The 27,911-nt window shown below is 32.9% G+C and overlaps 5 protein-coding genes across 5 annotated transcripts; 1 reads left to right on the forward strand and 4 right to left on the reverse strand.

Annotated features, from left to right (window-relative positions):
- Positions 1 to 6,779: 6,779 nt before the first annotated feature.
- On the forward strand, positions 6,780 to 8,644 carry LOC123898114 (pentatricopeptide repeat-containing protein At1g03540-like). Its single transcript, XM_045948995.1, has one exon. The coding sequence runs from the start codon at positions 6,939 to 6,941 to the stop codon at positions 7,887 to 7,889; it is 951 nt and encodes a 316-aa protein (XP_045804951.1). The 5' UTR covers positions 6,780 to 6,938; the 3' UTR covers positions 7,890 to 8,644.
- Positions 8,645 to 8,852: 208 nt separating this feature from the next.
- LOC123897306 (pentatricopeptide repeat-containing protein At1g05750, chloroplastic) lies at positions 8,853 to 10,752 on the reverse strand. The gene has a single exon (XM_045947899.1). The coding sequence runs from the start codon at positions 10,713 to 10,715 to the stop codon at positions 9,144 to 9,146; it is 1,572 nt and encodes a 523-aa protein (XP_045803855.1). The 5' UTR covers positions 10,716 to 10,752; the 3' UTR covers positions 8,853 to 9,143.
- Positions 10,753 to 11,708: 956 nt separating this feature from the next.
- Positions 11,709 to 15,923, reverse strand: LOC123897305 (receptor protein kinase TMK1-like). Its single transcript, XM_045947897.1, has 3 exons — positions 15,565 to 15,923; positions 12,899 to 15,261; positions 11,709 to 12,444 (listed from the first exon to the last, which is right to left on the reverse strand). Exons 2-3 carry the CDS (start codon positions 15,252 to 15,254, stop codon positions 11,927 to 11,929), a joined length of 2,874 nt encoding a protein of 957 aa, XP_045803853.1. The 5' UTR covers positions 15,255 to 15,261; positions 15,565 to 15,923; the 3' UTR covers positions 11,709 to 11,926.
- Positions 15,924 to 17,665: 1,742 nt separating this feature from the next.
- Positions 17,666 to 21,707, reverse strand: LOC123898998 (histone deacetylase 8). Its single transcript, XM_045950054.1, has 3 exons — positions 21,366 to 21,707; positions 18,794 to 19,374; positions 17,666 to 18,277 (listed from the first exon to the last, which is right to left on the reverse strand). The coding sequence occupies exons 1-3, from the start codon at positions 21,640 to 21,642 to the stop codon at positions 17,975 to 17,977; spliced, it is 1,161 nt and encodes a 386-aa protein (XP_045806010.1). The 5' UTR covers positions 21,643 to 21,707; the 3' UTR covers positions 17,666 to 17,974.
- Positions 21,708 to 22,146: 439 nt separating this feature from the next.
- LOC123898204 (aluminum-activated malate transporter 8-like) lies at positions 22,147 to 27,118 on the reverse strand. The gene is made up of 6 exons (XM_045949101.1): positions 26,751 to 27,118; positions 26,166 to 26,306; positions 25,247 to 25,519; positions 23,796 to 23,908; positions 22,899 to 23,039; positions 22,147 to 22,777 (listed from the first exon to the last, which is right to left on the reverse strand). Exons 1-6 carry the CDS (start codon positions 27,019 to 27,021, stop codon positions 22,379 to 22,381), a joined length of 1,338 nt encoding a protein of 445 aa, XP_045805057.1. The 5' UTR covers positions 27,022 to 27,118; the 3' UTR covers positions 22,147 to 22,378.
- Between the last annotated feature and the right edge of the window lie 793 nt (positions 27,119 to 27,911).

Here is a 27,911-nt window from a genome sequence, read left to right on the forward strand (position 1 = left end):
ATTACTCTACACTCAATATTCGTTACTACTCCTATAACACATATGAATACTACTCCTATAGCAATGAAGTGCACCCATCCAGCTTCTTGGATAGCAGGACAAAAGTTGAGGCAGTCATAAATAGCGTTCCATAAGCTACTCGCCAAAGGACATGAGAAAATTTGAGGAACATGAGAAAAAACAAATTGAGAGAATCGACTCTCGTGAAATGTTTATTCAGTGTTCAACATTAAAAAATTGATCAATTCATTTAAAAAGTATTTGAAAACTAAATACTTTTTATCTCAAGGTTGTTTAGTTTTATGAAAAGAAAGATGGAGGAAAGAAAATTTGTGAAACCAATGAATGAACTTGGACTAACATTAGTCCAAAGTCCAAATTCATTCATTGATTTCTGTAATTTTCTTGCACCCTTCTTTCTTCAAATCATACCAAACACACTGTAAAATAGAATCATCTATACCAATACAGTGTTGTACAAAGTGGTATTGTGATAGACAGTTAGACCCCTTAATTATTTTGTTCAGGTTCAATCTCTGACTGATGCGAATGAAAAAAATATTTGTTAAAATAGGTCAACTCCTTAAATATATCTCAGTTACCGCAGAGCAAAACATCATAATTTAATAGTTACACTTGATCTCTCGTCATTTGTTGGATATCACAACGTATAATAAGCGATAAATGTAAACATATTTTAAAAGTTATAGTATATAATCGATTGCATTGATACATTGAATGATGTTAATGATATGTAACCAACATAGTTAACTCTTACTTTATTGTATGCACAAAAGAAAAAAATCTACAAGCAAAGCTTAAAAGAACTCTTACCTGATCTCTCTTTACGTTGTAGGTTTCATGGTTACATCATTTTCCGGTACATTAACACCAATAAAGAATCACATGTTTCGTGCTTTGGGATGAGGATATATTGGCGTTCATGATAAACTCTCTTAAGCTAAATCTAGTAAAGTAATGGAATTTTAATTACAACTAGGAAAAAGAACAAAAACTAGTAAATTCCATAACTTTAATTCATAGTTCAAATGACTAAGCTCTCATTTGGTTCCATTTGTATATTTGTTAAGGCAGACCAATCAAACATTTTACCGATTTGATTAAAACAACAAAAAATAAATATGCATCTAATATTGAACCGTCATCAATTAAGTCACTGTTTAAATCAAAAAAATTGAGGATCATAAATTTTTATTTCTTTAGAATATCATCAACAACTATTACAATTATGATAATTTATGAAATTAATCTACGGTGCACCACTTTTTTAGGTGGTTCATGTACTCAAGTGACCGATCCTCAACTCTATGATCTATGACTTGTTTTCTAGCCCAACTAAGTCAATGTCACTATTATATTGAGCTTGGACCCGGACTAGGGTTATTATAATTGTGTATTGGATTTGGACCCGTAGGAACCTTCCTCAATCCTCTAAAATATAGCTTTTCATCATTCATGATTCTTGATAATCCAAGTCGACCAACCTTCAAAATAAATATATTTATCATTCAAAGTAAACAATATATGTAAAAGCTTAGAACTTTTAATTTAGAAATGTATATAAAAAAATAAAAAATCTTTTTAATTTAGTCTTTAAAAATGAAATTTTTAAATATCATTGGAAAAATAAAATAAAAAACCATGTTTTAAATAATGTGACAAACCTTCCTATTCACAATCTCATAAGGATTTTCTCCCTTAGCATCAACACAAGCATATGCAGAACTGCAACCTACGGAGTAAACAAAATTTATTTACTATTAATGAAAAGATGATTAAATAAAGATAATGTTCATTTCTTGTGCCAAAAAGGCTAAAACACATGAAATTGTACTAAAAGAAAAAACAAATTCATTTTTCCAACACTTTTTTTTTTACACATTTTCCAACACGTTTTTAGGACTCTAATGCTACTATTTTGTATTGTGTGTATGCTAGTATAAATTTAGGTAAAGTTTTAAGTATCTTAGAGTTTGGTTGGATATATATCCGGGTATGCTCTAAACATACTTTATTTAATATTTAAATTTTATTTTAAAATAAAAAAAATCATAGCTAATGAATACATATTCAATAAAATTTTAAAAGTGTTCACTTAAAAACTACATAAATCATTAATAAAACACAAGGTTATAAAAAATTAAAATGAATACCATGCGTGTGTGCATTTTTATTGTTGTGAATAATGTATGTAATACACAAATTTATAGTGTTATATGTGTGATCTAAGGATTGTGTAAAGCATTAATGCACAATATCAGTTTATCCATGTAACACAACCATCAATATGTGATTGTTATCAGGCCTAATAATTGAATAAAAAACATGAATAAAAACAAAGAAAAATATAAATCAAGTTTTTTTTTTTTTAAAAAAAAAACTAAAAAAGTGAGAAAAGGATATGTAATTATAATAGAACATTGACAAACCATATGTCTCCCTTATAAGAAGCAAGGAAACAAGAAAAAGTATAAGGACATAGGAAGGAATGAATTTTGAAGCCATCGGATTAGATTTTAGATGACAAATGTTTGTGGTTAATTAGAGTAATGCAATGCAAATTATATAGTAGTAGGATTTGAAAGATGGTTCATGCATGGTGCCATTTTTTGAAACAAAAAGATTAAGCATGAATGTATAATGTTATTTCGCTCCGTGATTAGTTAAGCATTGAATATTGACTTTGAATATTAAATTATTTTAATTTGCTTTCAAATTTTTATTTGGAGCTTAGTCAACTTTTTTGTAAATTTGGAGCATAATTTACTAGTTTTGGAGTCATGTTTTTAAAAACATTCTTTAAACAATTTTTCAATTTCTTGACCAAATAAAAAAATTGTCAATTTTTAATCGGTTCATCAATTACTGTACACTCAATATTCATTACTACTCCTATAACACATATGAATACCCCGTTTCAACTTAGTCGTTTGACCAGATTACATAAAGTAAGAAATGTAATTAAAATGTTATATGAAAAAGAGAAATTATAAGTTAGTTTATAAAATTGTCTTTCATTAATTGTATGAAAAAGATAAATTGAAGAATAGAAATAAGTGAGAGTAATACATAATCAAGAGTATAATAAAAAAATAACATTAAATGTTTCATTGATATTGTAAAGCGATTTATAATTGGGCACAAATATTTCCCTCAGAGCAACTTATACTCTACCCGTTCATTTTTATTTGTAGTTTTAGATTTCTGCACAATTGCCAATACACAACTTTGATTGCTAATATTTTTAATTATCTTTTATTAAAAAATTTGAACATTTTATATTTTGAAAATGTATACTCGTCGAGACAAATTGAACAACATCTTTTATGCTAATGTTTATTTTTATATATTAGTAGAAAATTACGATCAAATCATATTATATGAATAGTGAGCACGATTCTCAAACAACAAAGAAAAAGGAACAGAGTGTGTAATTTTGAACGGTGGGAATATTGTTGACTACGGAATAGCATACTAAATATGCTTACATTCATTGTTTGAAGTTTTTGTTTTTGTTTGTAGATAGACAAAATGACAAACCAATGAAAACTCACATACACAACATGAAGAAATCGGGGTTTGAACCCAGGTCATAATGTCCAACCTATCAATTTTAGCGTTTCTGCCAGTTGAGCTATGACTTGTAGATGAAGTTCGCCTGTTATTATTCCTAATCAGTATTAATTTACTTTCTTGAATATTGATGCCCTTAATGACTAATTCTAAAATTAAATATAAATGGATGAATTTGGGTCGCTCCATAGTTGCTAATAGGTAGGGGCTGTTACTGGTTTGCTTTCCTCCTCCCCTTTTAGTAACAAAATGTACAAGACAGAGTTGATTGATTTACAGAATCATATTGAAGATATGACATTTGCGAAAAGAGAGTGCAAGCTTTACTATGACGAAACCTAAATGTTAAGTGCGTCCATCGAAAGTCATTCGGAATCCAATACAAGAAGGCAGTTGAAGTCCCCTCACTCTTAATTTTATGGGAAGACATCACGCTTCGCTTCATGGCCTGTCCCTCGGTGTGGTCAGTACTCCATACTGTTGGGCAGCGAAACTTACACTTGGTAACTAAGTCAAGTGCGAAGCAATTACCCCTTTTTGGAAAGTACCCCTCTTCGATCTTTTATTAGGTTGGCGCAAGGTACGACATTGGAGTTTATTAAAAAGGTAAGAAGGAATGACCAGATGTAAAGTCCGCCTAAAAGAAAGAATCACGAGTTTACTCGGTGCTTTTCATAAATTTTGAACCTAAGTCTGAGATTCCCTTCAAGTATTAGCAATAAGTGGATATGAATAAAATATATTATAATACTCGCTATTATAAAAAAATAGTTGAATTGCAGTTTTGATATTATAATTTTCACAATTTTGTGATTTTGGCCCTTAATTTTTAAAATAGTACTTTTGACCTAATTTTTACAAGGAAAATGCTAACTGAAAGTTACCATGAAAATATAATCATATAACATTGTGTGGACGAATATTTTTAAGTGGATGAAAGTGACTTATATTCATTTTGAGGAGGTTTGGAGCCACTTCAACAGTTTTGGGGCTTTGGTGAAGAATAATAAAAATGCTAAAGGTCGCCATCTGATTTGGTTAGCTACCACGTGGAGTTTATGGCGTGCTCGAAACAACACAATGTTTAGAGGAGTGGTTGCTAATGTGTCTGTCATAGTGGATCAGATTATTTTTATTACGTGGTTTTGGTTTATAGGTCGTATAGGGAACAATTCTTGTTATAAGTTCTCTGATTGGTGTATTGATCCATTAGCCTGCCTCCATAGTATATAATGGAGGTTCACCGAATTGTAAGGGTTGAGTACACCTTATACTCCTTATAATTCAATTATTTGCTTATCAAAAAAAAAAATATAAGATCTTGTTTGATTTATTTTGATGAATATTTTTAAAATATCAAATTTCAATAATTTTTACTAATAGATAATTAAATATATTCGTAATCAAGATTATGCATTGACATACGTACGATGATAAATAAATTCTTATATTTCAGGACATATAAACAACAGAGCTGGTATATGGAACGACTAATGATTCTTAACAATTACAGTAAGCTTGCTAACTACTACCTATTAAGCTAACAAAAGGCAAACGGTGGAGGCAAATAGGCGGGTGGTGCCTCGTGCTAACTACTACCTATGATTTTTTTCATTTCTAACATTAGTTATTTTGGTACTGTAAAATGTAAAATAAGAGGGAATTTCCAGTTTGCTGAAAAATAGTAAGAGGGAAATATATAGGATGGTTGTTCGCGGTGCGGTTTAGTTCGGTTTTGAGTATAAAAATCATCATAACCGAGAAATAAAAATGCATGTGGTTCGGTTTGGTTCGGTTGATTTTTAAAAAGTCATCCAAACCAGAACAAACCAAACCAATGCGGTTTGAATTGATTCGGTTGGTGCGGTTTACAACATAACATTTTAGTAACGAATAATTTTAAACATAAAAAAAAACCTTGAAGTTCCAAAATTACCAATAATTTTTTTTTTTATCTAAATTAAAATAACATTATAGTATCTTACAATTTTAAATATCCAAAAAAAGAACTTGAATTTCCAAAATAACATCACAGTTCCGATAAAAATTGTTTATCTAAAATAACATTACAGTATAAAATATAAAAACAACTTGAAGTTTCATTAATTTGGTCGACTGACTTGGTAATTCGGCTATGTATATTGGAATATAAATATATTAAAGTAACTTAATGCGGTTTTTGCGGTATCCGCAGTTTTTGTGGTTTTTGATTTGATTTGGTTCGATTTGTGCTTTTACTTTTGGATCCGTTCGAATATGATCACCCTAGTATAGTAGTATATAGTGTGCCGTGATTTTCTTTGTTGCAATTAATTGTAAAAAAATAAAAATCAGAAAAGGAAATTAGGTGGGGCGTATATCACATGGGGCGCATAAGTAAGGCTTATGCACCATGCATAAATACCCCAGATTATTTAGCGCGTTCCCAGATTGCTAGCGCCTCTCAGATTTCTTAGCGTGCTCCCCAGATTTCTAGCGCACCCCTCAATTTTTTTTTATAAATTTTTTGATTAATTTTGATTAATTGAATTTTAGTTTATTGATTAGGGATAATTTTCAGAGTATTATGTATGATTAAATGTTTTAGTAATTAGTTTTAAACTAAAATCATGTTAAAATCATTTTGCTGTGGAATGGTTTCAGAGATATGTACTCCAAATCCATTAGATGTACTTAATCATGCCAAAATCATTTTGCTGTAGAATGTTTTCAGAGGGTTGTACACCAAAACTATTAGATGTATTTAATAATTTTTATGTTAATTGTGATAAATTAAACCATAATTACAGTACATGTTTTAGTATGTAATTTTAAATTAAAATATGGCTATATAATCATCCAACACAATTAATTTAAAATGGGTTTTTATAGCATGTACTTCAAAGGAACAAAAATAATTATTTAATTGAAAATGGGGGCGCGCTAGAAATCTGGGGGAGGACAAAAAATCAGGGGGCACACTAGAAATCTGGGGAGGAAAAAAAACTCGGGGGCACACAAGAAAATATGGGGGGCCGCGCAAGAAAAAAAACCCGGGGGACGAGAAAAAAAAAAACTGGGTAGCGCGAGAAAATCTGAAGGACGCACTAAACATATGTGGTGCGCTAAACAATTTTCATTATTTATGAATGGTGCACGAGGAAAAAGCTTATCCACAACGGTAACCACTCCGGTCGCCGGTGTAGCAGCTTTGTTTTTACAAACATGCAATTTTAAGCACGACAACAACCTCAATTGAATTTTAGTCTCTTCTTCAATCAGAATCCGACAAGCAAGAAGAAGAAAATAGCAAAGGCGAATCAAGCAGTGCTCATATAAAAACTAGGATACATAAATTTTAGGTGATGGCAAAACCTCATGAACTCAAACCATTCTATGCAACACTTCTTGACACATGTTCTTCCACAAAACACTTAAAAAACCTCAAAACAATTCACGCACGCACAATCAAATTTAACATTTCACACAATGATTTCATTAGAACCAAACTTGTTTCTTCTTATGCTTCATGTGCTCAATTACACCAAGCAAATATCATTTTTTCATTCACAAATCGCAAACCCACTTTTCTATTCAATTCTCTTATTAGAGCTTATGCATCTCTCAATATGTTCTCTCATTCTTTATCACTCTTTAGGCAAATGAGTTTTTGTTATAAGCCTTTTGATTGTCATACATTGCCTGTGGTGTTAAAATCTTGTGCCTCGTTATCGGCTTTAAGGCTTGGGCAACAGGTTCATGGAGCTGTTTTGGTAAATGGGTTTGGATTCAATTTGAGAAATTTGAATGCTTTGATACATATGTATGCTAAATGTGGGTGTTTAGTTTTTGCACGTAAAGTGTTTGATGGAATGTGTGAAAGGAATGAGATTACTTGGTCAACAATGATTGGGGGTTATGGAATGCATGGTAGGTTTGAAGAAGTTTTTCAGATGTTTAATAGAATGATGGAAGTAGGAGAGAGGCCGGATGGTGTGACTTTTACGGTTGTTTTGACTGCGTGTAGTCATGGTGGTTTTGTAGAGAAAGGGAGGGAAATTTTTGAGATGATGAAGGTGAGGTTCGGGGTGAAACCGGAGCTGAGGCATTATACATGTATGGTGGATATGTTGGGGAGGGTTGGTTTGGTGGAAGAAGCAGAGAAGTTGATTTTGAAAATGGATGTTGAGCCTGATGAAGCTGTGTGGGGTGCCCTATTGGGGGCTTGTAAAACTCATGGGAAGGTTGATGTGGCTGAGAGAGTTGAAGAGAGGGTTAATTGGACAGAACTGACTGTTGTTGCATCCTCAATTTGAAATTGATATATATTTTCTCATAACAAGACATGGTTCTTCATTCTTTTATATCACTACTAGTAATCTTAGTATATGGGACCTATCCCATCAAGGGTGCTAGAAAACCAGTTGGTATAAGGTTCAATTTTCCTCTAAATGTAAATGAGATTTTGGTGTATAACATTTTTCTTTCACAATTGTATCATTTATTTAAATTATTTAATTTATAATTTTTGGATATTGCATATCGCTTCTGCTGTTTCGTTCTCTTTTAATTATGTGTGCAGGATTTCATCGGCTAGCCTATATTGTCGGATTAGTTTGTCAGAAGCAGAGCTGTTTGTGAGCAAACGTCTTGTCTTAATACCCTGTTTTGGTTGCATCTCATAAGGTTATTGCCCGGCTGTCTTGGGACGGAAGTGATTTTGCTTCTGAAGCCTGAGCTTTATTAAGTGGCTTGACGCGAGATCCTAAGACACGATATTGTTGACAAGTTTTCTGCTAACTGTGTTGTTGCTGCGTTGAGCTTTTGTGTGGCTTATTAGCTTGGTTGCCTGGCTGTATTGTTTTCTAAACCCTGCTGGCAGTGCTTTCTTTTAGTTTGGGCCTTTTGTATTGGTCAGATGTAGGTACTGGTTGTATTGGCTGCCATTTGAGTAATGCTTTTGATCATTGCTGCAAGGGAGGTATATAACTCTATGTAATGAATTCTTTGTATCAGACATCTTTTGGTGTTGTGAATTAGCACACCTTGTGCCTAATTCACCCTTTAATACATTTTTACTTCTTCAAAAAAAAATTTCATTTATAATTTTGTCTTTTTGATACAATCAAACAATTTTTTTAAATAACCACATATTGTAATTTCAGTTGTTTTCTAACAGATTGTAAATTCCATGATTTATTACTTAGAATCCGTTGCAAGTAAGTTATAAACACAGTCTACAAAATAGAAGAAAAAGATAAGGAGAGGAAATAAAAAAGGAAAATAGATAAAGAGGAAGAAAATTGAGAAAACTAAGCTTTTTTTTAATAGTCAGACATGGATAAGCAAACAAAGCTTTTTTTCATAGTTTGATTTTTTCTAGAGAATTCATCTAAGATGCAATAAAAATTGACTATATATCTTTTTTGCTACATGACATGAGGCAAAGTTTAGGTCTTAATGTTTTTGGATTTGTACACAGAGTAAACTATGGTAATAAATCACTTTGTTGAACTCAATTAGCAGGTCTGTTGTATGAGTTATGTTTTTGTGCAACTTAATCACAAAATTCAATCATCCTCATAAGATTCTTTTCCAACAAAATCAGGAACATAGCCACATAATTGCAGCTCAAACGACAGAAGCTCCAAGGCTGAGTAAATATTGTCGTTCTCTTCATGATATTTATCACCAGACACAAAATTGTGAATGCTGGAATCAATCTCAATGGAACTAAAGCCTGGTTTCTTTCGTAAGCCACGGTCTTTCATTTCCATCCTAACCTTGCTTGCACCATCCCATTTTCCAACAGCAGCATATATGTTCGAAAGAAGCACATAATTGGAATCTCCCTCCGGGTACAATTCAACAAGATATTTCATCGCTTTTTCAGCCAATTCAACATCACCTTCAGTCCTACAGGCTGCAAGCAATGACCCCAAAACCACTTCATTAGGCTTCATGGGCATTTTCTTGATCACATCCCATGCTTCCTCCAACCTCCCTGCTCTACTATAAAGATCAACTAAGCAACCATAATGCTCAATCCTTGGCGAAACTCTACAAACTCTCGTCATGTCTGCAAAGATTTTTAGTCCCTCATCAAGTAATCCAGCATGACTGCACGCCGTGAGTGCACCCGTGTAACTGATTCCATTCGGCTCAAACCCTTCCTTCTTCATTGAATGGAAGAAATTAAGCGCCTCATCTGCAAGCCCATTAACAGCAAAACCAACAATGATCGAATTCCAAGACACCAAAGTCCGTTGAGTCATCGCATCAAACACCTGACGAGCAAGCTCTATACATCCACATCGTGCATACATATCTATCAACGAATTCAAAACTCTAACATTCTCTCTCAACTCTTTCTTCATAATAACAAGTCTATGTACCCACAAGCCAAGACCAAGTGCACCCAAATTAGCACACGCTGAAATGATAGCAATAACAGTCACATAATCAGGAGCAACACCAGCAAGCTGCATTTCTCGAAAACACTCAAGAGCTTGTTCATAACAATCTTTCTTCACAAACCCACCAATAAGCACAGTCCAAGAAACAGCATTCTTCATAGGCAATTTATCAAACAGTTTGAGTGCATTTTCAACATCACCATTCTTCATATACCCATCAATCATTGTGTTCCAAGAAACCAAATTTTTGACACCCATTTGATCAAATACCAACCTAGCGTAATCCAATCGGTGACATTTAGCGTACATGTCAATCAACGCAGTACCCACCATTACATCGTTCATAGCGAAACCATATTTGAAAGCATAAGCGTGTATTGTTTCTCCAAAGGCTATGCTAGTTTGGGAGGGATAGTGAGCGCAAGCAGAGAGAAGTGTGATGAGAGTGATGTTGTTTGGTTCAACTTCAGCTTCTCTCATGTGAATGAATTCAGAAGCTGCTTCGAGTAAATTGCCATTTTTGCAGTGGTGAGAAATTGAGGATGTCCATGCTACTGTGGGGTCGGTGATGGGTTTGTGTTTTTGAGAGAGGGTTTGGTTTTTGTTGGGTTTGTTTGTTGGAGAAAAAGTGGAGTTAGGTTTTTGATTTGGAAGATGAAAATGTGAAGGTGGTTTTGGAGGGTGAGAGTGTTGTGTTGGAGTGGTATGATTCATTGTAAGATTCATTGTTCATGAAATTCAAAATTCGGTTTCTTTTGGGGTGGTAACTGATTTTTGGTGGTGAATGGTGATGGAGTTATATATAAGGAGGAAAACATTTATAATTTTATATTAAGGTTTTGCGAGTAGTATAAGAATTAAGCAAAGTCTTATATGAGTTTATTTTGATAAATTCATTGAGTTGAGAAGTAATTTTTTTGGTTTTCACCCTCTCGTTCCTAGGAGAAGGGGATCCTAGTAGTCCAGAGTTTGGGGCGAGTTCTGACATCAAGTGGTTCCAGTTTCCTCCCAAATGTAGTTGCGGGGATCGAACCGTGGTCCTCCTTACCAAGTTCAGCGCCAATCACCACTAAACCAACTAACATTTGGTGAGTTGAGAAGTAACTTTGATTAATGTGATTGATGTGTTTGGATTCACATTCACTTCTGTCAAATAACGACACAGTTTCACGCTATAATCAATAATGGTCGTTGATTTGAGATTGGACGGTTCAAATTTAAAATACAGTTTTATAAAAAAAAATGATCTCAGCCGTCAATCAGATATCAGACAGCTTAGATAAGTTACAACACCCTGTTGTAACCGTGGCAAATCTTGTTCCGTGATTGAGTTGGAGTGATTAGAAGTGACCAGACGTTGAGCAGCGAACCGTCAACGTTGAAATACCTGCAAGTACTCTGACACTCAGGTCAGTATGAGAGCAAAAAGTGTGATATTTAATAAGGATATGAATTGCATACCTTCATTACATTGAACGTTTGTGAGTTATTTTCTTGTGATATTATTTACATGTTCATGTAGGTAGAAAATAACTCATCTAATTCTTAGGGTAGACAAGTTCTTTTGGTATCTCATGCTGATACAATAACCAACCTCATACAACATGAACATCACAAGAAATAATAGCATATTTTTGTTTGTTGACATAAACTTTTATAATACATATTACATAGCATCTTTATATGAATATAATAACTTGCTTTGTAATGCATATTCAATACTATCAAATAGAAATTGTTTCTTTGTGATGTAGGCCACAAAAATGACCAAAACAACATTTATCTACATAATGGTATACTCTGCAGTATTTTAATGTCAAAAGCAATACAAAGACTAAAAGCAAAAGAAAAATAAAAGTAGACATGGTGAATCCAAGTCAATTTTCTCAAGAACAAATAAACAAGAAGAACAAAAATCCACTGAAATCAACTCATAATCATCTAGCATCATTAGAAGTGAAAGAATCAGCAAATCCAGTAGGCCTCAATGCAATACTTCCTTTACTGTCTTCAAGACTAGCAGTAGTACTATAGCTAAACTCATTGCGTTCTGCATCCTTCCAAATTTTCAACAATTGAGGAAGTTGTTGAGTGTCGTCAATTGCGGAATAGCAATCGAGTTCATCGTTAACCGGTCGCCATTTCTCCACTAATGCTCCTAATACATTGACAGCATGACTCATATCTGGCCTATGGTATGCTTCCCTAGCAGTGCAATGTCCGGCAAGTTCTGCTACAATAGTTATACTTTCATATGTTTCTTCATTTGGTTCCAAAGCTGGATCAATGGCAGACATAAGCTTTTCTTTGTTTGATTTAATTCGCCAAAACCATTCGGCCAAGTATCGGATTTCCTCTGACCGGCTCTCGTCAAGCGCCGTTAGTCCGGTTAGAAGTTCCATTAATACCACGCCGTAGCTGAACACATCAACTTTTGTGGTGATTTTCCCCATCACTGAAACACATTAAGACAAACATAGTACGACGCTTAGACACCACACATATACGTAATATGACCGCTATGATGCAGTTCTTTTACATTGAACTATGGGGTTAAAATTACGATTGTACTCAAAATAGACGAGGGGAGATAAAAAGATAAGATATACTTTCATATTCTGTCCCAATCCGATGTTTGAAAACTGAGCAGGATATATGATAAGTTAATCACGTCACCGATCATGCAGTAGGTTACATATTTTCCATAGAAATGAGACATGTTATGTTAACTACCTAGAAGTTTTGATTTTAACAACATTGTGAGTGAACATAAAAAAAAGGAACTACATGCTGATGTTGAAAAGACTGTAGTGATTCCGCGATTAATTATATGCTGTCAATGCTCAATATCTAAATATATTTGATAGTTAGAACTTAGAATAAACAGAAGATTTAAAGCAAGGACATACCAGCATATTCAGGGGCAAGGTAACCAAATGTCCCGGCAAGTTTGGTTACTATAGATTTTTCGCCATTCGGGGCAAGCTTCACAAGACCAAAATCCGAAACTTTTGCGCGAAAATCATTGCCTAGTAGAATATTAGAAGACTTGAGATCTCTATGAATAAAGGTCTCGCGAGCAAGACCATGAAGATATTCCATCGCTCTAGCAACATCTAGTGCTATTACAAGCCTTTGTGACCAAGATAAAGGCTTCAACGCGAATTTTCTCCAATGAAAAAGATGTTGACTCAGAGCACCAAGTGGCATATATTCATAAACTAAAAGTCTCTCATTGCCTTCAATGGAATACCCTAAAAGAGATACCAAATGTCGGTGACGAACCTTAGAAAGAACATCTATTTCTGATTGAAACTCATCCAATGCCTTATTGCCAATAACTCCATTCTCCATTCTCTTTACTGCTATATTGGTTCCATCTTCTAACTCCCCTTTGTAAACAGTCCCAAATCCACCGCGGCCTAGCTCATTTTCCGATGCAAAATCGTTAGTAACCTTGCGTAGCACTTGCACCGATATGACATTCTTACCAGCCTCAATTAAGTAAGAGTTTTGAGTTTCACCACTTAAGCTACTCAGTGAACTTGAGCCAGTTTTTCCTGATAAGCTTCCAGTGTTTTTGCTTGAAACCGCAATTTTAACTATACTTCCTCGATCAGAAGGATCTCGAGGGTGAACCACAATGGAACTTGGAGCATCCGACGATGCTTTCTTGTTCTTAAAGAAACATAAAACAACCAAAAAAGCTACAACTGCAAACCCTGCAACTCCAGCCACTGTTGCCACTGTCTTGAATATTTTATGATTTGAGCTCGGAACCGGCTGGTTCAGTGAAGATGGAGAATGTGAAGGGTTGTTCTCCGAACTCGGTCCACTGTTGCCACTAATAGTAGGACTAACACTCCCTCCAGTGTGATTATTAATTAGAAAGGGGTTACCGACAGTAATAACTTTCACACCCTCATGAAAATTTGGCAAAGGAGATTCAATATTATTATCAGTTAAATCCAACAACCTCAACGATTTCAATTTAGTAAAATCACTAGGAACTGCGCCGGTTATATTATTTCCAGCGAGCCTAATTTCAAGAAGTGAATCTAACTTAGCAAGTGAGGGACTTAAACTACCATTAAGCTTATGTTTTGGTAGATTAATAATAGATACACCAGAGTTTGAATTGTTGCAGCTTAATCCAAACCATGGTCCTGTGCTACTTGTACATGGTTTATTACCTGACCAATCAGAAATCAGAAACGATGGATAATTCAGATTATTCAGAAAATCAAGCAGTGCTGTAACTTCTGAGGAACATTCAAGTCCTGGCTCAGTTTGACAAAAGAGATTATCATCATAAGAAAAGTTTGCGGCTTTAAACTTCGGTATCGGACCCATAAGCATGTTATTGTTCAAAACAACTGAATCAAGGTTCATTTCGGCTAAGGATTTTGGAATCAGCCCAACAATTTTGTTACTATTGAGATTGAGTTCCTTCAAAGAAGTGAGATTTCCAATATTGTTTGGAATTGTACCTGAGAATTTGTTTCCATGTAGCCAAATCTGTGTTAAGAAAACCATCGAAGCAATAGCATCAATAGAACCTGTAAAACCGCTTTCTCCTTCTTGATTATTCAACCACAAAACCTGAATTGAAGATTGAGCAAAAGTAGCCGGAATCATACCGGAAAGTTTGTTGTTTGAAAGCCTTAGACTAGTGAGAGATGGCAATGTGCCTAGAAAATCAGGCAAAGATCCAACCAAATTACAATGAACAAAGGAAAGTTCAGTTAACTGTGACGAATTCTCCAAATCCGCAGGAAATGACCAACCATTAGTACTCACATTGAGTTGATTTTCTTCCAAAGACAAAATCCTAAGACTTGTTAGTCCATTGAAGAAATCAACAGGAATAGCATCAAATGAATTGTAATCCAAGAAAGCAAATTCCAATTTTGATAAACCACGAAAACTAGGTAACATACCAGTAAGATTGTTTCGTTGAAGACCTAAATTGGAAAGTTCTGAGAGTTGGTTAAAATTTTGTGGCAATTTTCCTCTAAGACCAAGATTCTTAGCTTGAATCTGAGTGACTCTATCATCAGAACAAAACACATAAGGCCATGAAGGAGAACCACATGGATCATTGTTACCTTTTTCGGGCCATTTCAAAAGTTCAGGATTTTCTAACCCTTTTCTAAAATCATTCAAAACTTTGAGATCATTAGGGTTTGTAGCACCATAACATATTGTAATCATTGAACAAAAAAGTATCAATTTTGAAACTTGTTCTATCAACATAACTTCCATGATTGGCCTAAAACAAAATAAAAACCAAACATTAACAAGGAATGAACTTTCCTAGGACACTCAAAACTTTGTATATGACAAAGATCAATGTCTAAAAATGAGACATTATAGAAAGAATGAAAGAAAAAAGTTTAACATGGGAGTGTAAAAATGAGTGCTAGCATAGGTAGTTATTATTTATTGTTACTAAAACAAGGTATGAACAAGAGAATTTTGCTTTATTGAGAAAATGTTGTATGGAAGATTGAGAAATTAAATTGCTGAAATGAGATAAAGACAATAACAAGAGAATGTGATTGTGCAGTAGTACCTTCAACTTTGACAATTTGTTTTCTTCTTTTTTCACTTTATTCCACCATGACTGCCACTAGGAAAACCTTCTTTTGCTTTCTATTTTTATTTTACACTCACTCAAAATTGATTCTTGTTTATGTAAATTGATTATGATTATGATTATATTTTCCGAGCAATTATAAAGATTAATCTCACAAGTCTGCTAAAACTAAAATGACTAATAAGTCCTTTCAGTTACTAATCAGGTGCGTTTTTAAGACTGAATTCGAAATAAGACATTTGAATAAATTAAAAGAGAGGCGAATCATCTCATTTAAGTAATTTTAATTAATTTAGATTTGAATGATTTGAATGATTGGTTGGGTGATTTTTTGTATTAAAAAATTGTGGGGTGAATCAATGAATGAAATAAAGGAAAAGGAAGTTTTAACCATAATTTTGTCGCATAGATTGGTTTTCTAGTGGATGATATTCTTCCACATATAAATTAAGTGGGCCATTTTGGTCTTCCTTTGTGATATTTTTTTTCTATAAAAATAAAAAAGAAAATGTGGTTCATGGATAGATTTGTACTTTTGAGGCGTAACATCAGCAACAAAAGCAACGTACTACTGCTTTAAATAAAGTTCAAGACTAGTATGTATGAATTAAAAAAAAAAATTACTATATATTTGGAATGAAATGTATTTATTTAATTAACTCCCAAAAAAATATGTGTTCTTAACAAAAAAAAAACAAGTTAATGTGTTATTTTGGGCATAGAAAAGAAAAGATATGTAAATTTTTTTGGAGAAATTTGTGAGTATCCATCCACTCAAGAATTTCTGAAAAATATGTCAAAAAAAAAAAGAATTTCTCAAAAAATTGTAATATTTTTTTTTGTTTTGTTTTGTTTTCATGTGCTGTTATTTGATTGAATGAATAAAATGAGGAAAAGAATCTTCATACTAATTATAGATATCATTGGACTATTTAAAGAAAATCTTCATACTAATTATTAATTAAATGATATCTATAATATACTTACTTATTTTATCCTGCGAATTTCACTGAATAATAGGAGTATCAAGGTTGAACCAATTTAGATTGGTCTGATGGTATTGGTTTGATACTCGAGAGTGTACTCCTCTTTAAAATCTTAGGTTCGATTCTCTCTAGTGTCAATTTGGATGAACTATACTCCTCCTCACCGGAACTTCTCACACTTTTGTTCTTTTTTTGTTGGTATTGAAACAAGAATCACATGCAAAAGAAACCGGACACCCATTATGGTAGTCATGTGTTTGTTGAATGTTGATTTAATAATTTTTACGTACAAAACCAAAATAAGAAACAAAAATGGTGGGTCTAGTCTCGTTTATAGGCTTTGATGGTGGAAGCTCGATTTTAAGAAAATGCTCCGCTAATATCGGTCGGTATGCAGATTTTCTTTAAATAGTCCACAATTAACTTTTAAGAATTTACCAACAATTGAAAAAACTTAGCTTCTAAAGCAAGCAGCTAATTTTTCTACACACATTTCCACTAAAATAACCCAAATAACAATCCCTAATTTGGGAAAAAAATTTGGGATTGCATTCTATACTAAATTATGGATCATGTCTAACAAGAAACTCTTTAACATAGTAATAATTCACTCTATTTTGCATCATGAATAATGCTAGCAACACACTCTTTAACAAACACACTCCAACACACTCTATTTTATTGGTTGAAATTCACATGGGTCCCATAAAAAAATGTGGACCCATATAATTTTTATGGGACCCATATAAATTTTAATCAATAGAAGAAAGTGTGTTTATTAAATAGTGTGTTGCTAGCACTCCTCACTGCCTCATTTACTTCACTTTATTGCATAGTATTATTAGCTAGAACATGAAATGCCTCTGTCTGTTTTAAGACCAACTTCAAACAGTGTAACATGCATTGTCAAATCACATTACTAATTTCATGTCGAAGCATATGCCAAGAATACTCACAATTCCCATCAATACCAGCCGACAATGTTTGTTCATACCTTTTTTCTATGGTCCCTCTTCTAACCAATGGGGATAAACACATTAGTAAGGTCAAACTGCATCAATTTAAAGGTATATATTCAATAATTAGTGCTATTTATTTTAATCCTCCACTAAATGCAGTGTGCATGTTTTGGTTTGGATGTGGAGCATTTTTATATTCCCAACTGTTAATAATAATTAATAATAATAAGTCACAATATTCGCATAAACATTACAGTAACAAAAAATTTAAAAAACCAATTTCAGGAGAGGGCTGAAACCACTTGATGCCAGAGAATTAACCCCCGAATCAGATTAAACTGGTGGTGAAAGCAAAAAAAAAATTTAAAAACCTATTTGCAATGAAATATCAAAGTTTCAAACATTACAAAAGGTTGTAGAGAAAGTAAATATCACAAAAAGTTAATCTGTTCTCCACAATGGCATTTTATCTTTTACATAATCTTTAATGGCTTCTATAACTTTGACAGAAAATGTCTCGTCTTCTGGATAATAGGCAACATGATCTTCCAGTAGAGGCAATGGTAGGTTGAGAATACCTTCAAGTGTTGCATGTAAACAATATGCTGAATATGTTACATGATATCCACCTTCCTGCACAATAAGAAGTCGTCCATCACTGTGCCTCGTCACAAGACTATGAACAATCCGCCCGATTTCTCTATAGCCTTCCATTGTTAAGCATTGCCTTCCATTTGGATCAAACTGAAGTACATGCAGAGTTTAGTGTAAGTGGATTTGGATTTGTTTTGTACAAAGAATTATTAAACACAATCTTGTTTGCCCTCAGAGTCACAATCTTTGTATTAGGCTCTGTTTGGATAAATAGTTCAGATAAGTGTTTGTAAATAAGGGCTTATGTATAAGTTATTTCAATAGAAAGATAAAATAAAGTCAAACTGTTTTTATATAATCTATAAGTCATTTTATAAGCTATCCTAGAAAGCTTAAAGAAATAAGCTGAAAACAGCTTATGGACATGAAATAAGTTGTTTTTATAAGCTCTCACAAGAGCTTATACTAGTAGACTAGCTCAAATAAATCAACCAAAACAGGCCTAAAGTTCATCCCATAAAAGTCATGCAAGTATCTTGTCAGGTTTTGATTTCTATATGAAAGCACAAGACTAAACCAAGTCTATAAAAACTCCACAATAAAATGCTAACTACAATCAAATTATGAATGAGCAACAGCAAAAAAAAGATAAATAGAATAACTTACTGCACTTGAGTCTTGTCCTATAACCAACACTATCATATCAGGCTCAAATTTATGGATTGATGGAACAACCAACTCATTGAAGGCATATACATATCCTTTGTCCCCAGTTCCGTTTGGTAGAGGTATGTTTAAGTTATAACCGTACCCTTCTCCTTCACCTAGCTCATCAATAGAACCACTCTGCGGATGAGACGGACCCCATGATCCATGGTTCATATGAAGAGAGATGGTAAGAACTTTATTAGATGAATAAAATCCCTCGGCCGTACCATTTCCATAATGAACATCAATATCTATAACCACGACTTTCTTACATCCAGAATCTAAAGCTAATTGTACTGCTAATCCAGCGTTGTTAAGGAAACAGTATCCATCAGCTTGAGAAGGCTGAGCATGGTGACCGGGAGGTCTAACCAAAGCATAAGCAACTTTTCCATGTCCATCAAGCAAATGCTTCATTGAAGATAGTGTAGTCCCAGCAGCAAGAAGTGCGGCATCCCATGATCCAGGGTTCAAGAATGTGCCAGCACAAAGCATCTTTCCCCCTTCTTTATCAGCTTCTACCAGTTCATTTATGTACTCTAGAAAATTTCAACATTTGAAATTACATCAAGCACTGTTTTGTAAGTATAGCAGGGTCAGAAAAATGAGAGAATATCAGAGAAAGTGAGAGAAAATGGCTGACATAATTTGTGGAACTGAACTGTAATTTTGAATTATGATTTCTCAAACATACAGAAATATTACATAGGAGTTATTTAGCGTGTTAGAGGATAAAGAGGAAGCGCCGAGGATTAAAAAAAATGCTGCCAAGTTCGTCGTTATTGCAGATCAACTTTTCAAAAGATGATTCTCCAACTCGCTCTTGAAATACCTAGCTCCTAAACAAGCATAGTATGTAACAGCCGAAGTATGTGATGGAGTTTGTAGAACTTCACATTGGAGGGGTAGCACTAGCATCAAAGGAAGATTGTTCCACCTATGTAAAGAAGTGTGATAAGTGTCAGAGATTCTCTAATCTTCATCAAGCTCCCCCAGAATACTTGAGCTCAGTGGTTTCACCTTGGCCCTTCTTTAAATGGGACCAGATATTGTGGGTCCTTTCCCTTTAATGCAAAGGCAGGGAAATTTTTTTACTGTGGCAATGGACTACTTCACCAAATGGATAGTGGAGCAAGTTGTCACTATCATGGTAGAAAGGATCAAAAAGTTTTATTGGAAGACGAACATTTGCAGGTTCAGCATTCCATAAATGATAGTAACTGACAATGGAACTCAATTTGCTAGCACAAGTATGACCAATTTCTGCAAGGAATGAGGGATACAACTTAGCTTCACATCGGTGGAAAAATGCTATAATTCCAATTGAGATAATTGAGCCCAACGTGAGAGTCCTTTTTGCTCAAATGGGAAAAAATGCTAATAATTTGTGGGCCAGCTTAGACCTCCAAGGGGAAGTACGAGCTCGAGATCACTTGAAAGAAGAAGCGAGTAAAATGAAGGCAGCATGGAGGTGCGACTCAAAGGTAAGAATAAGGAGTATCAAGCAAGGAGATTTAGGACTGATGAGAAACCCAGGAGTTGAATAACCAGGGAAGTTGCACCCACGATGGAAAGGACCGTCAAGAGTCAAAGAGGACATGGGGAAAGGAGTCCACCGCTTGGAGCACTTGGATGGGTAAAAGGTACCACGAACCTGGAATGCAGTAAACGGGGGAGTACGAGAAGGGAAAAAGAAAGCGAGCAAGCTTTAATTTTCATTATGTTAGCTTAAAGTTATGTTGAAGTAGGTGACAATGAAGGCAAGAATGCCAATAGTTTATTCTTCTTGTAATGTTTCTTTTATCTTTGTAATATTGCAATCAAGGTTGCTTTCCAAAAAATTGTACACCTCCTACGTTATAGGAAAATTTAATGCCTTAATAAGGTGCTTGGGAAAATGGAAGTTAATGAATGTAACAATATGTATAAGTGTCGTGCCATGTCAACGTTGGACAAGTCTTCAATCTGAAGTGTGGATGCTACGTAGGTTACAAAACAGTTGCAGTTTACAAGACAGCAAATGACTTACTGCAAACAATCTAGAACATAAGTAATACAAATGCTGCTCACAACACAACCAAAACACATTCCGAATTACCTAAGCACAAAACTGAATGCTAAAATATAACACACTAAAACCCAGAGTATAACTACAGTACAGCAATATGCACAAAATAATTCTTCAAAATAAAGTGAGAAAATTTTAACGAACATGGCCGAAATCGTCTAATGTGGCTTCTGATGTGGTCATAATGTGAATAAAAATTACAACGCCACATCAGCAATCCTGCGGCTGCAATTGCGGATGCGGACCATAATTTAAAACCATAATCCATTCCATTTCCATGCTACTAACCTAGACTCACATCTATAAAAAATTTAACTTTGTAAGCAAAGCACAAATTTTGACCAAAACCCAATGTTACTCCTCATCTAAGAATACCAAAAACCTCTATGATTACACAAGTCATGCCAATAAACACAATATATGAATACAAAATGATAAGAATATGGGTAAAATTGATAGTACCAGGAGTGTGAAAAGAATGGAGGTCAGTGATGAGAGCAGGTCTCCCATGGTTCCAAGAAATATGAGGAGAAATAGGACCATTTTTAAGGATAGAGACCATGTTTTTGACTCTGTCTGAGTTTTCAGGATGTTTCTCCAACACCTCTAAGAAACCAGGATCAATTCCTGTGTCAAAAACACCTTTGCCTGTATCATGGTTGAGCATTCCATCATGCCAGAAAACATCGATTTTGTTCACTGAGGAAGATTGGGATGAATCTGTATTCGTTGTTGCCATGGGAATGAATGACTGTGAGTGAGGTGCGACTTAGTTGGTAGGGATTTTAGTGAAAGAAATTGTTGGATCATATTTATATCCATTTATAATATGGTTTATTCAAAATTTTCAATAAATCTGATTAAATAATTTTTCCTTTCCAAAATATAAGAATAAGGCTCAATTTTTTTCGTTTTATTATAAAAAAATAAAGACTCAATTTTTTCGTTTTAAATTAACTTTATTTTATTTAAATAATTAGATTAAGATTGGACGGTCACCAATATCTTGAATATGTGAATGCGTGATCACATTGAATTTAGTGAATTCATTTTTAATTTTTATAAACAAATGCATCTTTGTGAAGCTTAACATAGACGAAGCTCAGAAGGATAGTACAACTAGGTGTGAAGGTGTTATTCGAGGTAGTCAAGATAGTCGCTTAGTGGTTTCACAAAGGGTGTGGGATCTTGTAGTGCATCGATCTGTAGTGGAGTTGTGAGAACTTTTTGAAGGACTCACATATGCAAAGAGAATGAGGTTTATGGCTATTGAAGTGTAAAATATCACCATTGAACATAAAATATTTTAGAACAAAACAATTTGTGTACACACAACTTTATTCTCTAATCTCTTAAGTAACTATTTCTTCTTTTCGTGTTTAGCTTCAACCATATTTGATTTTTGGATTTAAATCCTTTATTGTTGTTGTACTGTGTAGCGGTTGTAGAGAATTTGTATGATGTAATCTTCGCAATCACTCACTAACCGTAACAACATGAACCGAACCATTGCTGTCAGAAATCGGTTGCACAATTCCCCTATGCATTAACTCAGCCGGCACAAAATTCGCAAGCGAAGCTAATTCGTCAACAGCTTCACAAATTTGCTCAACACAAATCACAATATCAATAAGCAATGATGCAACCGTAGAAGCCGGTATTATCTCCAAATGATCAGCTCCTTCCCATGGATTTGTTCTTAGTATAGATTTAAGAGATTCAGCAGCATTTTTAGCATTTAAAACATGAGATTTAGGTGTTGATGACTTAGACATTTTTTTAATCATCAATGAAGATTCTTTTAGGGCCTTCCCTAACTCCATGCTAATAGTTGTGCATGATTCTTGAATTCTGCTCCGAAATTCATATGGGGTCTGTATTGAAAAACATGTTTAATTAGCATACTAATTAAGTAACTAATTGCTGATTTAAGAATAAATGAACCACATTCATAATTTGTAATGTAGAAATGAGAAGGAATTTTTTGTGCCATACTTTGGAATTGTGGAGATATACACTAAGAGCTTCAAGTTTGTAGGCACAAAACCGTGTCAAGTTCCCAATCTTTAAATATTGCTTCCATGGATGGCGAAATCTGAACCGTCCATGACGAGGTTCCCATCTTGCCAAAACAGCCTATCAAAATCCAAAGAAAAATTAAATAACAAATAATGTAATTTTTTTTTTTGGTCAATAAATCAAGCCCAAGTGAATAGATTCACACTTAGGAGAAATGGAAAATCTGATATTCAAACTTCAACATCTCTAATAATATTCGCTAGTAATTGAGCTACTTTACGGGACCAAATAATGTAATGATCTGCTAATGTTGTAAAACTTTTTTTTAATAGATGCATTATATCACATAACCGTAGTAATAATATATCCACAAATATCTATAGCGAATTGTCATAGGATTTATGTGTATATATACAAATTTTATAGCGTCAGCATGTATACTTTAATTTCTTAAAGGCTTAATGAGATTATTATTATTATTATTATTATTATTATTATTATTATTATTATTATTATTATTATTATTATTATTATTATTATTATTATTATTATTGTTATTATTATTTTTCGTAATAAAATGTTACTCCCTCCGTCCCAAAAAGAATGACCCATTTTGAATATATGCACTATTCATATATATTGTTTTGACCATATTTTTCTACTAATAAATAAAAATAAATATTAACATATAAGATGTTGTTAGATTCGTCTCGATGAGTATTTTCAAAATATCAATTTTTTATAATTTTTACTATTATACAATTAAAGATATTAGTCGCCAAAGTTATGCATTGGCATGCGTGTTTCGGTCAACTGGGTCATTCTTTTTGGGACGGAGGGAGTATGCTAGAGAACATAGTTATTGGTCTTCACCATTGTTTCTTCACTGCTTTTTGAGGAGAGGACACTTTTATATCTTTCAAGAAATTGCTTATCATTCTCAACTTCTGTATTCTCAGAATTGTTGAAATACTCATCTCCAAATCCTGCGTTTGACAATGTTTCCATTAGTTTGAAATCTCATGAGATGTATTAATATCTAATAGGAACATTGCAACAAATTATATATCATACATGGTACTTCACATGAACATGGTAGGGATACTGTGTAGAGATTGAAATACGAACTCGATATTCTTCACTTATGTATATGAACCGTGAAATTTTAGCCATTATAGTACTTGACAAAATAAAAACATATAGTTTAAAATAAAAGTCGTTCGGTCTTATAAGAATATTTCAATTGATAGCTACTAATTAAGAACATTATTGAAAAGGTCGAACCCAAAAATTCCCCAATTTTCCACACTTATAACCAAAAAAAAGAAATTGTTCAAAAGGCATTTATATTTAAGTGTTAATTTTGACTAAATGTTCAAGGATTTAAGAACTTTGTAATCCTATAGTTATAAGATATCACACATCAATATGCATACTCCTCTTCAAATTAAAATTTGTCCATCAATTGTTTTGTTACACTGGTAAAATAAATTGATTTTTGATCGAGAGAGATTTATAGTCATCAAAGAAAATAAAAGTAAAAGACTTTTTTTTCTTTTTCAAGTAACTTAATAGTTAAAATTTTATCTTAAAATAAATAATTAGAATGTTTGAAGTTTGAACATCAATTTTTACATATAAAATACGATATTCTTACCAATTAAACTAAACAGGGTGAAAGATTTAAATATTTCTCCAAAAGAATCAAAACAAGTAAAAGACATTTATTCATTACACACACAATAAAAACAACAAATAAATGATGTGTAAAGGAAGACATGGAATTTAGTGGGAATCAAACAAGCTAAGTGATTATTGGACGGTGTTTATTCAAACAAGCAAAGACATGCATTTTGGATTTTACCATACACCCCCATTTTACTTCTATTTCAGTATTAGGTGTAGAAAACTATCTTAATAATTTACACTTGCCGTGTAGAACAAATGTTAATTTTTTAATTTATTTATACTGTAGTAAGATAGTAAAATATGATTAAACGTTTTGTTAAAATTTGTTTATATTACTAGTGTCCAATTTTATTTTTTTCGGTTTGTTACTAGTGTGCAATTATTAAACTCAAAACAATGTAAATAGTTCTGCATGATCTTAAAGGCAAATGCATGACTAATCAAAGGAAATATAACTAGGTAGTTTAACTTTAAGGTCTAATGAAAATAGGGTGGAAACTTAAGACAAAAAAAACTAGATGATCGAAGGCCTATAGGTAACAGAAAAATATTTATATGGTCACAATATTTAATTACACTCATATAAAATCGGATCATAAAATTTGATTAAACGTTAGTAAAATAAAAATACATACCTTGTAAGAACTCCGCAACCTTTTCAATATTGCCAACAATTTTATTGTGAAGATCTTCTCCAATCCAAACAGGGCATATGAAAATACACACTGTAATAGCTATACAACTCCCAATTATGATCGTTAATAACCTCCCATAAGCAATTTCTAGAAGTTCATGACCAGTCATATCCGAAAGAGATATCAAACAGAAGGTTAAGATGAATATGATCATTCCATAATCATATCTCGCCTTCAATTTAGGAGAAAATCTCATAAATGTCACTCTTTCAGCTGTAAAATAAAGGGAAAAAAAAATGACATCCTGAATAAAAATAAACAACTTAATTTTTCAAGTCATACATAGCTATGTTAAGATGAATATAGGGTCTGTTTGTTATAGATTTTTCTAAAATAGATTCTTATAGTGTTAAATGATTTTGTGTAAATTTTTTTTACAAATAAACTTTTTATAAAAGCTTCAAATGAAAATTTGGTTTGAATAGTTATTTTTAAAATGTTATTTTAGGTATTTGATCATTTTATTGAAAAAAAAAATTGGATATCAAAATTTCGAAAAATCTCTAAATTTTGAAGCTATTTCAAATAGATTTTCATAAAAATCATTTTTGAAATACAACTTTTTGTAAAAATTATGATTTTGACTATGTTTTGATCTTCAATAATATGTGTATATGTTATATGATTTCAAAATTAGTGTTTAAATTTAGAGAAAAAAAAACGAATATAAAAAAACTTGTAATATTTTAAAAAACGATTTTAGAAAATCTATTTTCAAAAATACAAAAAAAAAAATCTATTTTTTTTAAAGCTGGAACAAACAGGTCCATAATTGATCGAGAATATAAAAATTATTTTTATTGTCGGTGTATATGAACTAAATATATTAAGTATTAGGAATGAATAAAATTACACTTACCAATCACAAAGACAAAGATTGAAGTCATTACAACTTTTCCCTTATCCCCACAAAGAGTGGCTAGTTTGTTACTTGCAACACCGAGCGCACCCGCTAACCCCGTTGCCAACATCCTATTGAAACCTTTTCCGAGTGTTGCACCTGAAAATTAATGCCATTTGTATATCTTTTAACAACTAATATTAGTATTGTAGTGCATTAGAGGAGAGTGTATGTTTGTAGAAAGCTCTTAGTAATAGTGGGTTTAACTCATCCTTACAAAACCGGCTTTTAAGGTGAGGCTTTTCTCTAATATATAAACACTTAGTAAGACCATCTCTCAACCGATATGAGACTCTTAACAAAAACGTTGAACTTATGCCTCCTTATCACTCAAACCCTCCAAAACATAAACCCAATTAATAGATTATTACATAACACATAACTATAACTACTAGACTAGATAAATTTGAATAATCGATGCAAATTTTAGGAGCGGAAACATATAAATTACTCTTTTTTTTTTTTTGTGGTTGAGCGTTAAAGATGCAAATATTAGAGACCTATTTTTGACAATAACTTAATATTTTTAAAAAATCGTCTTACCCACAGAAAGTTCAAGGACAATAACAACGGTAAGAACGGCCCATATTACGTTGTCACCAAAACCATAGAAAGATGGACGAAAATGATGCAAAATATAAATCAAAACTAATGCCAATCCAACTTTGAAGGAATGAATAACCCTTCTAGGGTCATCTTGGCCAAACTCTTTTACCATATTTGTGACCTTCATTAAATTAGCCCATGATTTCTTAACCAAGGTTCCTAAGGTATGTGTGAAGCTTGTAGTATCTTCAACATTTGGTGAGACCATTTTGAAATATTGCTCTTAATTTTAAGGAATTATAGTTCTTGAAAGTTCACAAAAAAAAAATGCAAGATTGGGAAAATATATTTGCCTTATTATATGAACTTAGTAATATTTTTTTCTTGAGCTATATGGGCACATATATATACATGTTAATGTATGTATGATGAGGAAGCTAGAGTTAGCTTGTTAGTGTTTGAGTAGCTTTCTCAAAATAGTATCTATTTTTTTTTATTAATATACAAAAAAATTATTATTTATTTAAAGGTCTTAAAATTAGTAATACATGAAAAATATTTAATAATACTTTGTTGTTGTGGAAAAAATGGCTTATGAGCTAGCATAGGAGGTGTTTAGATTATTATATGAGGAACCCTCCCGGTAATTGATGTAGTCGGTGGTCCTAAATTGTACACTACAAGAAGAAAATTTATTAATGACGTTCAAAAATTGTTAGAACCATGAAAAAAATTGGGTGGCTTTTAGTATGAACTTATGGCTAGATGGGTGTATATAGTTTTTCTTTTGATCATTATAATTTAATATAGTTTCTTAATCAGATGCATTGATCAAATCTATGGTTTGACCTGATGAGGAAGCGAGAGAAATTTGTTGTGTTAGGCACAGGCGCAGAGATATAGAGTCTCACACTTAAAGGAAAGATGTTGTGGTTTGTTAAAGTCCCACATTTAAGAAAAATGAAACTGAAGAACTATATAAGTTAGAGATTCCATAAACACAATATCTTATAAGGTTTAAAGTGAAGATATAGTGTTCAATCTGCTTGTATAATTGCTCGTAGTCTAATTATCGATACAATCTAGTGAAACTCCATTTATGATCAAACATATTCAAACTTTTCACAGTTGTGTGTGCGTCTTCTTACTCCAAAGTGT

The sequence above is a fragment of the Trifolium pratense genome, linkage group LG7 (assembly GCF_020283565.1).
Source record: "Trifolium pratense cultivar HEN17-A07 linkage group LG7, ARS_RC_1.1, whole genome shotgun sequence".
Lineage (NCBI taxonomy): Eukaryota > Viridiplantae > Streptophyta > Magnoliopsida > Fabales > Fabaceae > Trifolium > Trifolium pratense.

Bases quoted from the DNA above. Each gene is read 5' to 3' on its own strand.
- LOC123898204 (XM_045949101.1), bottom strand. From the start codon at position 27,021: ATGGTCTCACCAAATGTTGAAGATACTACAAGCTTCACACATACCTTA. The intron at 23,909-25,246 runs GTATGTATTTTT...TGTCAAACGCAG, and splicing joins GGTTGCGGAGTTCTTACAAG to GATTTGGAGATGAGTATTTC. The intron at 22,778-22,898 runs GTATGGCACAAA...TTTTCAATACAG, and splicing joins TATATCTCCACAATTCCAAA to ACCCCATATGAATTTCGGAG.
- LOC123897306 (XM_045947899.1), bottom strand. From the start codon at position 10,715: ATGAATCTTACAATGAATCATACCACTCCAACACAACACTCTCACCCT.
- LOC123898114 (XM_045948995.1), top strand. From the start codon at position 6,939: ATGGCAAAACCTCATGAACTCAAACCATTCTATGCAACACTTCTTGAC.
- LOC123897305 (XM_045947897.1), bottom strand. From the start codon at position 15,254: ATGGAAGTTATGTTGATAGAACAAGTTTCAAAATTGATACTTTTTTGT. The intron at 12,445-12,898 runs GTATGTCCTTGC...AATGTGTTTCAG, and splicing joins CCTTGCCCCTGAATATGCTG to TGATGGGGAAAATCACCACA.
- LOC123898998 (XM_045950054.1), bottom strand. From the start codon at position 21,642: ATGGCAACAACGAATACAGATTCATCCCAATCTTCCTCAGTGAACAAA. The intron at 19,375-21,365 runs GTACTATCAATT...GAAATTTTCTAG, and splicing joins CCATTCTTTTCACACTCCTG to AGTACATAAATGAACTGGTA. The intron at 18,278-18,793 runs GTAAGTTATTCT...CATGTACTTCAG, and splicing joins TAGGACAAGACTCAAGTGCA to TTTGATCCAAATGGAAGGCA.